The sequence below is a fragment of the Maniola hyperantus genome, chromosome 13 (assembly GCF_902806685.2).
Source record: "Maniola hyperantus chromosome 13, iAphHyp1.2, whole genome shotgun sequence".
In the NCBI taxonomy this organism is placed as follows: Eukaryota; Metazoa; Arthropoda; class Insecta; order Lepidoptera; family Nymphalidae; genus Maniola; species Maniola hyperantus.
The window spans coordinates 5,703,271-5,716,102 of NC_048548.1; the positions used below are offsets into that span (position 1 = coordinate 5,703,271).

The following is a 12,832-nucleotide window of genomic DNA, read 5'->3' on the forward strand; positions in this document are numbered from 1 at the left end:
GATGCTAGTACATCTTTAAACTAGTCTCTTAACTTTATGATAGTCTATTTAGTACCAAGTAACTTAAGTACCTAGTCGCTAACTGTGAGCCTCATAAGAAAGCTCAGTCACTCAGCGGGCGATGGAGAGAGCTATGCTTGGAGTTTCTCTACGTGATCAAATCAGAAATGAGGAGATCCGCAGGAGAACTAGAGTAACCGACATAGCTCAACTGAAGTGGCAATGGGCATGGCATATAATTCGTAAAACCGATAGACGTTGGGGTCCCAAGGTACTGGAATGGCGACCTCGCATCGGAAGACGCACCGTTGGAAGATCCCCCACTAGGTGGACGGACGACATCAGACGAGTCGCAAGGAGCCGCTGGATTCAGGCAGCGCAAGACCGTGGCGAGTGGAAGTCCCTACAAGAGACCTATGTCCAGCAGTGGACGTCTATTGGTTGATGATGATGATGCACTTAAGTACCTACAGTAAGATCCACTGAGTAACTTTGTTTGTTTTAGGCGAAATAAATTATTATTAATGAAGCTTGCGACTTGGTCTGTTTGTTTTAGGTTTTCAAAAATCCCGTGGGATTTTTTTTATTTTCCGGGATAAAAAGTAGCCTATGTCTGTTTTCGGGAAGCTAGCTACCTCTGTACCGAATTTCATTAAAATTGGTTAATCGGTACAAGTTTTTAGTCAAACCGGGTCAGGTCATCAATCATCAGTAAAAATCTGATAAAAAATTACTAAGCAGTAGTCGCTGAGTACCGTTTACGAGCCTATAGATCAGTAGAAACTACGAACGAGTATTACGAGTAATACTGTACCTACTAACTAGCTAGCTATTTAAAATAATAACCAAATCACAAGTGTCAGAGGGCTGGGCTGGGGTCGGCGCGGGTGAGGTGAGCTAATGCCAGAGGTCACTCGAAGGCCGAGGAGTGGTCAACGGTCACGCAAGCAAATTATCTTTCCTTGCCATGTACTGATTTAGGGGGAACAGATTTATAATTTTTGCCTCCCTTTATATTAAGCGCCGATACTTCCTTTTTTTTAATACTATGGTGTTCGTATATTGAAATTGTAATCAGGAAACTTGGGTTCCTAAATAAAATAGAGATTTTACTGATGTGATTTGAAAAAGTACGCTTTGGAGCGTACTTTGACTTTGCTTTGACTTAGGCTGAGATCAATAGAGCGAACTTTGACTTTGCTCAGACTTAAGACACTGTTAAAACGAGACAGCGTTATATCGCTGAAATAAGTATCCCATTTTAACTTAAACTTAAGTCTGTTTTAAGTCAAAGAGCGTATAGATTCCAACCTCGGAGTTAAAACGAAATTTCATTACAGCCGAGCTAGGCTGAGGCAGTCAATTTGTTAGGGATAATTAAACTGCAGAAGGTGTACCAAGATTAAAGTTGTTTCTCTAGAGTTTTTGTAATACAGTTTCCTTAAAACGAATGGCTCGCAAGAAGCACTGATTATTTTGGGGTCCGATGCCCAAAGAACATCATTATATATCAGAAAAGTCGCAAACTATTAAGTTAACGTCAGCCAAGCGGTGAAAATCTTGGCAACTTAAGCCACTACACGCCGCAGAGTCATTTATAACGTGACACTTAAGAAGACAAATTATGTTTATTTTTCTCCTGAAACTAGCTGGGATATGATGTGAATATTTTCTGAATCATTTTAATTTTGTGATGACTGAAAAATAAATGGTCTGATTAACTGCGGAAGTCCAATAAATTGGTAAATACAAGTTCTTCTCGATCACAAAAAACGATTAGCCAAAACAACAGATTACAAATCAACAAGGACAATGGAAACAGCTGCAGTTGATCTACTCTCAAGGCAGGAATGTCGACCAGGAATATGAACTTCATTAATTAAGAAGGAAGAGAGAAAGAGAAAATAGACGCTTTAAATCTTATTTATAACCAAGGATCAAATCATAGGAAATTTCTAAGCCAATATTATAAACTTGGAACTAGTTACATTTTGTATCTACAACATTTAACTGCTTCGGGAACTTTCGCTGGCACGAGACAATATTTTAGACGCTAATTAAGTAATGTTTCTAAGATTTTAAGAAGTTATGTCTTGGTGTTGGATCAACCAATAAAAACAAATTAATTTATCTCTTTTACTTTTCTTACTTTGCCATAAGATTTGCTTTATATAATAAACAAAGAATTATTATTGACAGACAGAGTAAAAGCAGGTTCAGCGTCAATTTACTGAATAACAAAATCACGACTCGTGGCTCCCGTAAATCGTAACCAAACACCTTTACTTAATAAGTGTATGATCGTAACTTAGGCAAGTTGGGACCATTTTGTGGGACAGTAGGTACACAGTATAATAACTTCTCACTGACTAAAGTACTTAACTAAATAAAAGCCGACTCAACCTCATTAACGTGGCGCACTCTGCTAATTAGCAAAGGACGCTCTGTTTAATTTAGTCTAAATAAGACAGGTCGCTGAGTCTTGATACTGTTCATAAATAGAGTCACCCTACCTAGTTTCTGCAAAGCAGTGTTACTATAGCGCTCGTTAGTTAGGAGTTGGAACTCTGCTTCGGTTTAGGATTCATCTGATCTTCACTGATTGTGCCGCAAAGGTTTTTAATTCTTTAAGTTTTGATGTAGTTGCGTATTCAAGAAAAAGTACTAAGTTTGTAAAAAAATTTTTACAAAAAAAATAAAAACCGACTTCGTTACATAAACACTAAAAATTGAAAAATAATTTAATTTATTACCGAATATATTATGTATACAAGAGTTAATATAGTTCCCTAATAATACTTTTTGGTGCCGGTGCCAATTAGCTTTAGCTGCGCGAATCGTCTAGACTTCATATTTTTATGGGACTCCACAATGGCACCTCATTGGCACCGACCCCAAAAAATATTATTATGGAACTATATTAACTCTTGTATACATAATATATTCGGTAATAAATTAAATTATTTTTCAATTTTTAGTGTTTATGTAACGAAGTCGGTTTTTATTTTTTTTGTAAAAAAAATTTATTTCACAATTTTTAGTGGCCCCATGAAATTATGCTATGACTGGTTAAAAATCTACTGTTTACTAAGCTATTACACTGATCGCGAGCAATTTACTCTTATCCGTTGAGGAGTTCCGGTATCTATCTTCGAAGATGTTCATCAGATCTTCACCAAATTGAAATGGGACCAACTTTGAAGTATACCCTTTCAAACAAAAAAAAGAATTTTCAAAATCGGTCCAGGCGTTTTTGAGTAATCGGGGAACATACATAAAAAAAAAAAAAAAGATTCCGACGAATTGAGAACCTCCTCCTTTTTTTGAAGTCGGTTAATAAATAATAGTGATTTACCCAGACGTTATGTTTATCAACAATTTTTATGATATAAAATATAAGTAGGTACTAGGTATAACATATTCATAGATTTCTCTCTATTTAAATTTTGAATGCAAAGCGCAAACTATTCTCGCACTTGCCTTGAAGGTGCTTTGTAGTAACTACTATCAATAATCATTAATATTTATAATATATTATAATCAATGTGATACAAAACAGCTTGAAAAATTCTACTTGAATGAACCGTGATATTTTGAAATTTGAAACGTAGGTAATTTCCGAATAACATTACAGAAGTCCAGACGAATATTTCACTGAGCTCAACAAATCAGACCCAGGGGGCAGGGAGGCAAAAATTAAACCGAAGGACATTACACGTCATAGAGCAGAAATTGGATATCGATAACGGATATATTGCCCGAGATAAAAAGCTATGGTGGCTGGATTTCTATCCATTTCCGACAGACCACTTGTGAAACGTATTTCGGTATCCTTTTTATCTTTTTGCAGGCGCGGTGCGACAGAACTGAAGTGGCAGAGGCACACACCCATATTCTAAGTCGCAACCTCGAAAGCCCCTCGACTCCAACTCACTCGAGGGAGCCTCAAGGAATGACTCGAACGAACCTCGAAATTGGTATTCTTAGTTGTAAGGGTAAGGAAATAATGAGGTTCCTCGAATGAGTGTGAGTCGAGTGGAGTCGAGGCTGAGTCGAGGTAAAACTCAACAATTACGTCATTATTTAGAGGAATTTTTCATTTGTTGTGCTGGCTAACCTTATTTTTAAACAAAGTTTTATCTGTAGCGAGGTAACTTTCAATGTCAAGGGTCACATACTTGTGCCAGGATGCTTAAAATTCAAAATACAAATGCAAGCCAACATAAAAACAAACCTAAAATTTTAATAGGTAACCACTTGAAACAAAAAGAAATGTTTGTTAAAAAATGTGTGATACTTGAGAAGCCGATTGCTTGCGACCAAAAATATTTCGTACGTAGTGCTTCACTGTGTTTAGAGTTGCGTTGTCCTGTTACCCAAGTATTATTTTTTGAAATGGCTGGAACTGGAAGACAGTTTTTCAATGAAAATGAAAAGATTTGTCTGCAAGAGCTGGTTTTAAAATATAATTTAAACTCCATGGCAACTACTATGGGAAGTGCAGCAATTAAAAAAACTGCATGGGCTCGCCTAACACAGGAGTTTAATGCCATGGAAACAAATTCAAAAGTAAGTACCTACTGTATTTCAGAATATATTCTTTTCTTAAATTTGGCAAACTTTATGAAACGCTTGAGCGCAATATTTTACTAGCTGGCCATCCTAGCTTCGCTCGGGTAAAATTTTAAAATCCTTCAAAGGTTTACGTTGTAAATTCTCTACGCAAATTCTCTTAGGAGGTTTGAGGTGTGCTTTGATACATCAGGTAGTTAGTTTTAATATTATAGTTTTTTTAGTTAAGGTAACCTTATATTTTGATATAGACTAGCGTATTCCCACGATTTCTTATTGGATTCCAACAAGATTTAAATATCCAATTGAAATTTCTCAAATTATTCCTTAGTGCTATCCTAGGGTTTTCAAGAAATATAATATAATCCTCTTAAATCCAAGTCGTCACTGTTTTATACGTTAAAGATGGCAATTTTTTTTTCAGAGAACTGAAGCTCAACTCAAAAAATGTTGGGATAATTTGAAAACCAGACGCAAAAGTGTGTTAGCCCAAGAGAAAAGGGAAAGGATGAGAACAGGTGGTGGATCTTTTAATCCTTTACCTAGTACCTCTAGTTCAGACCCGGTACTGGAAGCTGCTCTTGATGAGCAAACAGATGTGGAGTTAACAGATGTTATTGACAGTGATAATATTCCCTGCAGTGAAGGTAAATGTCACAAAAAAATATATAAAAAGACGGCAATTTGTATGATTTTTAATATATGGTTTTTTTGGTTCACAGAACTGCAAATAGGCCATTTGATCTTCCCATCTACACCTCAAGATCTGCCTGTTACCTTTGAAAGCAGAACACAAAGTTTAAATGAGTCTGTGGCAGAAAGAGGTAAAGTACTCGTAATTAACATTTTAAAAATCATAAAAAAATCTGGAGTATTTGATATGCCTTAAAAATTTATTTCAGAATTTCCTTCAAGTATAATAATAAAAAATATAAAATAGACTGCAGAAAAATCTTAACTAACCATGCTTTTTATTATTTTCACAGATAACATTGTAAACACTCCGCCTCGGCTCCCTGAGTCTCATTTGACTGATTATACTGCAGCTTCATCACAAGTTACTTGTAAAAAATATAGTATACCTAGTAGCGCGTAGCGCGACGATAGCCAAGTGGTCAAGACGTCGGCCTCCTATTCGGGAGGTCGGAGGTTTGATCCCGGGCCGTTGTACGTTTACAGCAATTAAAATATTATCACTTGCTTACCTGAGAGTTCTCCATAATGTTTTCGAAGGTGTGTGAAGTCAGCCAATCCGCACTTAGCTAGAGTGGCAGATTATGGCCTAAACCCGTCTCATTCGGAGAGGAGGCCCGTGAGCCGGCGACTATTTTCAAGAAATCAAAAACATATTGCTGAACTGTTTAGGGCTTGTAATATAATTATGACTGTTACTTTTTTCAGGATCAAGAAATATTAGAACTAAGGCAATTGAAGAGGAGTTCAACATCCGACAAAAAAATTATGAACGATCCCAAAAAAGAGAAGAAGAACTTCACAAGTTCAGAATCGCAGAGAAGGAGTGGATGGTGAAGGCAGCGGAGGAGAATTTCTTTAGGTCTAAAGCTGAGAGGGAAGCTGCAGAGGAACTTCTTCACTGCAATAGGGCTAGGAGAGAAGAGGCTGAACTAGCTTTATTATTATTTAAAAATAAAAACATGAAAAACTAATTCAGAGTTCTGTTTTATTTTATTTTATTTTATTTATAACTATACATCATACATTATTAAGTCGTGAGTAGTATTTATAAGATAGAATATTATTATCTAAATATATAAAAAGAAAAGGTGACTGACTGACTGACTGATCTATCAACGCACAGCTCAAACTACTGGACGTAACAGGCTGAAATTTGGCATGCAGATAGCTGTTATGACGTAAGCCTACTCCGCTAAGAAAGGATTTTTGAAAATTCAACCCCTAAGGGGGTAAATTACAAGCTTGAAATTTGTGTAGTCCACGCGGACGAAGTCGCGGGCATACACTAGTTAATAATAAAAGCTTTTTTTTAAATTTCTTACACTACTTCTTAACTCTATAACATAACATTATTTATTACAACTTTGTTTAAAAACTATTTCCCTCAAATATCCTTAGGCTATTTTTCTAATCCTATTTTTGCGTATTGTCTTATTTATTTTAATTTAATTTTTTTTAAATGGAATTCTTGTTCTTATAATAAAATATGTATATAAAATATTTACATGTAAGTAGTATTTAACAAACTATGAACAAACTTTAATTAAAACAAGTAGGTAAGGTTGAAAATAATAATACATATAGTACCTACTACTAACTAAAATGTCTTGCTATAAATGCAGCCCTAATAACGCTACCTCGTGCTGTATCACTACTGTGTAAGACTGGAACAACATCAAGGTTGGGCATGGGTTCAGGTATCTCTTGATTGGTCTCAATACTAATGTTATGCAGCACAGCACATGCTACTATGATATTACATGTATTTGGTAAATTGTTTTGTAATTTTCTATTCAAACAGGCGAACCTTCTTTTCCATACGCCATTAAACCTCTCTATAATATTTCTAGTGCTGATATGAGCTCTGTTGTACCTAAACTCAGGTTGAGTTTGTGGATTATGAACAGGCGTGTACATGTATGACGACTGGGCATAACCACTATCGCCAATCAGTAAGCCTGCAAGTTCCCTTTCTTCAAATCTCATGTGACATCTGCTGTTTGTAAATATTCTAGAGTCATGAACTGACCCCGGCCAACGTGCTACAATGTCGTATATTTCCATTTGTGGGCCACATACTATTTGCACATTTATCGAAAACCAACCCTTACGGTTGCGAAAAACTTCACCGTTTTGCCGATTTGGATTTTTTATAGGTATGTGTGTACAATCAATGCATCCTATAACCCCAGGAAATCCGGCAACGCGATGAAACTGCATCTTCACATTTGCTTGCTCAGGAGCATCGGGAAACTTGACGAAGCGTCCTATTTTTAAAGCTAAAGCCTTAGAAATATTAGCCACAATCTTTGATATCACGGATTGGCTTATTTTGTGCAAGTCTCCACAAACGATCTGCAAACAATATCAATAATAATAATTAAAGTAGGTAGGTCCTATCAATTCCATCTTATTAGGTAATCAATCTTAAGTAATTAACCACTTACTTGAAAATTTCCGGTTGCGTAAAATCGCAAAGCTACTAGCACTTGAATTATCGGTGGAATTGGCAATCCACGATTATTACAGTTTGCACTATTTTGGAATAATAGCGGTAACAAAAACTCCGCCACAATATTTTTGGTGAAGCGAAATCTAATTTTGAACTCATTTTCATCAAAAACCTCTATCGGATTTTCTGCATCACGTAAATAACGTCGCGATAAATAATTATAGGGATTATCGTACATATATTCTATGAATTCTTCGAAAGACATTATAAAAATCAGGTAAAATATGCGTTGTTTGATTACAAATCACTTAAAAACTTCCTTAAGGTAGATGGCGATCAACCTTACGTTTGACAGTTGCTTCCTCGACTCGCACTCACCTCGAGTGAGGAAACTCTTTGAGTTGAGGTGAAAAGTTACAATTAAGAATATAAAATCGCCTCACTGAGCTTGAGTCGAGTCGAGTAAATCATGAGGTCACGACTTAGAATATGGGTGTAAGAGTCACTTCGCAGCTCATATATCACTTCAAGCAGTAACTGGCCTGTTAACGGACCATCTGTCACCCTCGTATTTCGCATCCACTATGCCTCTTGATGTGTCAATGTCCTGTATTTACCGCGGATTGTTTGGAGATTTATTACGTGAATTTTTACGTCTGCATAAAAGGTATCGATCGAGATTTTCTCCACCGCTACAATAGGGCCATAAATCCGTACAGTACGTTTGCCGACAAAAATAGCTAACTGGATTAAATACACACATATGATGGTGTGGACTGTGGTGATAAATATAGACTTTTTACACTAGACATAGGTACATTTTTCCGTAGCTCAAGCATGACTTGCGTTGTGATTACAAAAATCTTTAAAATTAGAATTCCAGAGATTTCAACTGACTGAAGCTTTTCAATGAAGCTAATATTCGTTTGACGTGTTATAAATTATTATAACTTGGATTAAAATATGCAAGAAAATAGAAATAGTGTCTTAACTGATATACACTGATAATAATATTTTGCAGTATTTTTCGTATAGGTACATATCAGTTTAAATTCTCTGGAAGATGCATATGCAAAACGGAAGCCGGAAGGGCATTCCATATTTTAGCAGTGCGTATTAGAAACGAGGAAGCAATACGCTTCGTACGAGTTCTTGGAATTACAACTATGTAGAGACTAGGGGTGCATACCTTAACGAAGCCTCGCAGTCCGATAGTAAAATAACGAGGGAGGAACTAGATCAAATAGTTCTTTAGCACAATCCGAAGTATAATATCCTGTTCCTGATAGAATACTGACACACAGGCAACCTTGCACCGATCTGAGCTTTGCAGTTTAGAATTCACCTGCACTTAGTCGCCAATGAGTCTAATGCATCTAAGCTTTAGATTCTAGAAATCAAAAACAAGCTACTTGGACGATGGCCATGTTATATTTTAGGTCAAGGTATAGCGAAGGATACTTTATCTTACCTTACGAATAAGAATAAACTAAATAATATACTTGTTTTCACTAATTCACACCGTTAAAAAAACTGTTTTATTAGTAAACACTTTTACCTAAATTAATTTGCTTTTGAACGTTAATATACCTACTAATGTATTTCGCTACGTTCAAAGTGAAGGACGTCCAGCCCAAGACTAAAACATGTTGGTCATTTATTATACAACTATAGTAGATAACAGAAGTTATTTACTTTTGATTAACTAATGGCTACTGCGAAACTTGTAGCTGTGATGTTCTGTGTTTACAAAGACTTGGTTGATAAGCTCGTATATGTACACGGGTTAATTTGCAAATGAGATCATACACTTACGAAGTAGGTATTCATTTCGCATAAATGGGTATTCGCGTACATCAAAAATGAATTACTTCTCATTAAATAGCAGGTCTTCCAAAATACGTAAAATCGACGAGCTTTGTTAGTTTTATGTGTGATGATAACCATTTTCAATTCAATTCAATTCCCAATTATTGGCTTTTAGGTGTGCCAACTTGGCACAGATTGCTTCGCCAGTGTCACGTTTATGGAGAGCCTTCTCCACGATTTTGACGAAATTTGATACAGCGATAGCTTGCATCCCGGGGAAGGACATAGGCTACTTTTTATCCCGGAAAATCAAAGAGTTCCCACGGGATTTAAAAAACCTAATAATGGGAAGTCACATTAGAGTTTAGACTATCCTACATTTGGCTTGCTCATCGTCCCCTCGGATTCAAATAAGTTTATTTAATCCTAGGTCAACTTAATTATTATGAACTTAGGTATTATGATTTACGCTAGTTAAGACTCAAGCAAGACTTCTACCACCACTCTAGAAAGCAGAACTTTAATATTCCTGCAATATAGAACAAAGTTTGTTTACTTAATATACATACCTATTCCAAGATAATATTATTATCGCAATTATAAATCCACGCAAAAACCGGTTCTTGGAGGCATTCTGCTGAATGTTGACGTAAACATCCTTGAGACGCGGTCATCCATGAACCAAACAAAGCGTTATTGTGATAAATCAGTTCATCTTTTATGTCGCTTGTATATTAATGTTTTATCAAGAAGAAAAAAAACCGGCCAAGTGCGAGTCAGGCTCGCGCAATGAGGGTTCCGTACTACAGTCGTATTTTTTCGACATTTTGCACGATAATTCAAAAACTATGATGCATAAAAATAAATAAAAATCTGTTTTAGAATGTACAGGTGAAGACCTTTCATATGATACCCCACTTGATATAGTCACTCACTTCGAAAGTTGAAAATACTAATTATTGTGTGATCTAACCGTAAATTCACGATTTTCAGATTTTTCCCCAAATGTCAGCTATAACCTGCCAAATTTAATGATTCTAGGTCAACGGGAAGTACCCTAGCTGTAGGTTTCTTGACAGACAGACAGACAGACAGTCAGACAACAAAGTGATCCTATAAGGGTTCCGTTTTTCCTTTTGAGGTACGGAACCCTAAAAAGGAATCCTTATAGGATCACTTTGTTGTCTGTCTATCCGTCGTGTCTGTCAAGAAAACCTATAAGGTACTTCCTGTTGACCGAGACCTAGAATCATGAAATTTGGTAGGTACGAAGGTAGGTGGGGGGCTAGTGGGGGGTCTTCCAACGCTGCGTCTTCCGGTGCAAGGTCGCCATTCCAGCACCTTGGGACCCCAACGTCTATCGGTTTTTCCGAACTATGTGCCCTGCCGATTGCCACTTCAGCTTCACAACCCGTTGAGCTATGTCGGTTAGAACTCTAGTTCTCCTACGGATCTCCTGATTTCTGATTTGATCACGTAGAGAAACTCCAAGATTTAATATGACACAGTAATACTAGTGTGCCAGTAATCGACTCTTGACCCATGTTTGTTGTTTTGATATTATTATTGGCGTACAAAATTGACAGTTACGATATAATTTTATTCAGGTCACGTGAAATATTGTCGTTTTCGATAATGTTAGGATTTTAGGAGAGCAGGCAGCAGGACTTTTTAAAACTTAGGAGTGTTTAAAATAAACAATAAAACTTTTTTAAAAAGTGAATCGACTTCAAATGCATTGAAAAGTATTAAATGCCGGCAGTATCCTTACAGCATCAGGTTTAAGGAGTCAAATCAAATCGGTTCAGAAATCTCGGGGAAATCAATGTACCTACCTACCTATATCACAAAACATAATAATACTAATGCATATTATATCAAAAATATAATATACACCTATGTATCAAAAATATTGGTGATATATTACGTTTACATTTATGTGTATTACTTCGTACATAAGAGTGATACCTAGGTCTACCTATTAATAAATCCTTCTTGAATGATCGAAATAAGTTCATCGGTATTTAGGGAATGACGGATATACATATACCTATTATACATACTTTTTTAAAGTCTGTTAAAAAGAGCCTTGGAGGATGTAGAGTAAACCACGAGTAAACCGGATAAATAGACGTTCAATTTGTTTCAGACTTTGAGACAGCTTGACAAAACGGCGCGGAAGAGATCCAGACAGAAAAATTATACGGTTTACTACTATTTCTATTGGATTTTGAATAAAATATGAGGGAAGTAAGGAAGATACGTTGGCAACACTATATAAAAGTAGTTTCTGGTTTAACTTTTTCGTCTATTTTTATCTGCAAATTTATTGCGGTAGAGAGGTTTTACTGTCATTCTCGCGGTTTTCAAAGGGTTTTAAAATGCTGAAACTTTAGCACGAATATGTAGTATGAAAGCTGTATCAACAATAGGTATTTAGTATATTAATGTTGCTTTTGTACTTGGTTGTTTGAATGATAAATTTGACGAAAAATTGGGAAAAATAATGATATATTAGGTCCTTACATCTGAAATTGGCGTTTTGTCGTACTGGCCACTTTGATATCTCCTCTTTGGTTAGGAATTCGCTTATCGCTTACAGCTTCCGATACTTCCGAGGTTATAGCCTAAGCCCTTTTCTTTCCGAGAGGAGACCCCGGACCCGTGCTCAGTGGAGTAGTGGGCCGACAATAGGTTGATCATGATAATGATGATGATGATGATTCACTAAACAGCCTAGTAGGGCTACTTGTTTTGAGTGAGAATGGATGTTTTTCAACCAGGGACACATCTTGAGTAGATGTGTCCCTGGTTGAAAAGTATACATTCTTTCTTCGCTACGCATTCTCGCATATAACTGGTGGAACGACAGCTTTATCTCTCTCAAGATTTCGGGTTTAGATGAAACGAGACTGCCGTCGTCAGTTTTCAGTTGCTATAACTAGGGGCTCTGTCCAAATGACAGACCTCTTGCGAATACTTTTGAGCCTCTGTTTCGCTCGTATTAAAGTTTCGCAAGTCGCGTGTTTGTGCGATAGAGATCTGTCTATTAATCTGCCGGTAGGTAGTCGCGTCTGCTGAAGACTGCAGTCTCATCTCTTGTCTCTCCTCCATGAGCTTGAGAGTATGGGCAGAGAACTTTTTGGTTCTATTCGGACGATGGGTCTTGAAGAACTTGGACCCAACCGTCTGGACAGTTTCCACCAACCTGTTGTTTAGATCGTCCATAGAATTGCAATCGGTTAGGCAATCGAAAGCAGTTTGCTTATAAGTTGTCATTTTGCAATACCCTAATGGTTCCTA

The 12,832-nt window shown here is 36.6% G+C and overlaps 2 protein-coding genes across 2 annotated transcripts; one reads left to right on the forward strand and one right to left on the reverse strand.

Annotated features, from left to right (window-relative positions):
- The first annotated feature begins 3,890 nt into the window (after positions 1–3,890).
- Positions 3,891–6,102, forward strand: LOC117987855 (uncharacterized). Its single transcript, XM_069502720.1, has 5 exons — positions 3,891–4,569; positions 4,999–5,219; positions 5,295–5,396; positions 5,559–5,629; positions 5,974–6,102. The coding sequence occupies exons 1-5, from the start codon at positions 4,547–4,549 to the stop codon at positions 6,100–6,102; spliced, it is 546 nt and encodes a 181-aa protein (XP_069358821.1). The 5' UTR covers positions 3,891–4,546.
- LOC117987856 (putative nuclease HARBI1) lies at positions 5,737–8,207 on the reverse strand. Its single transcript, XM_034974923.2, has 2 exons — positions 7,716–8,207; positions 5,737–7,623 (listed from the first exon to the last, which is right to left on the reverse strand). Exons 1-2 carry the CDS (start codon positions 7,983–7,985, stop codon positions 6,862–6,864), a joined length of 1,032 nt encoding a protein of 343 aa, XP_034830814.1. The 5' UTR covers positions 7,986–8,207; the 3' UTR covers positions 5,737–6,861.
- Positions 8,208–12,832: the final 4,625 nt, after the last annotated feature.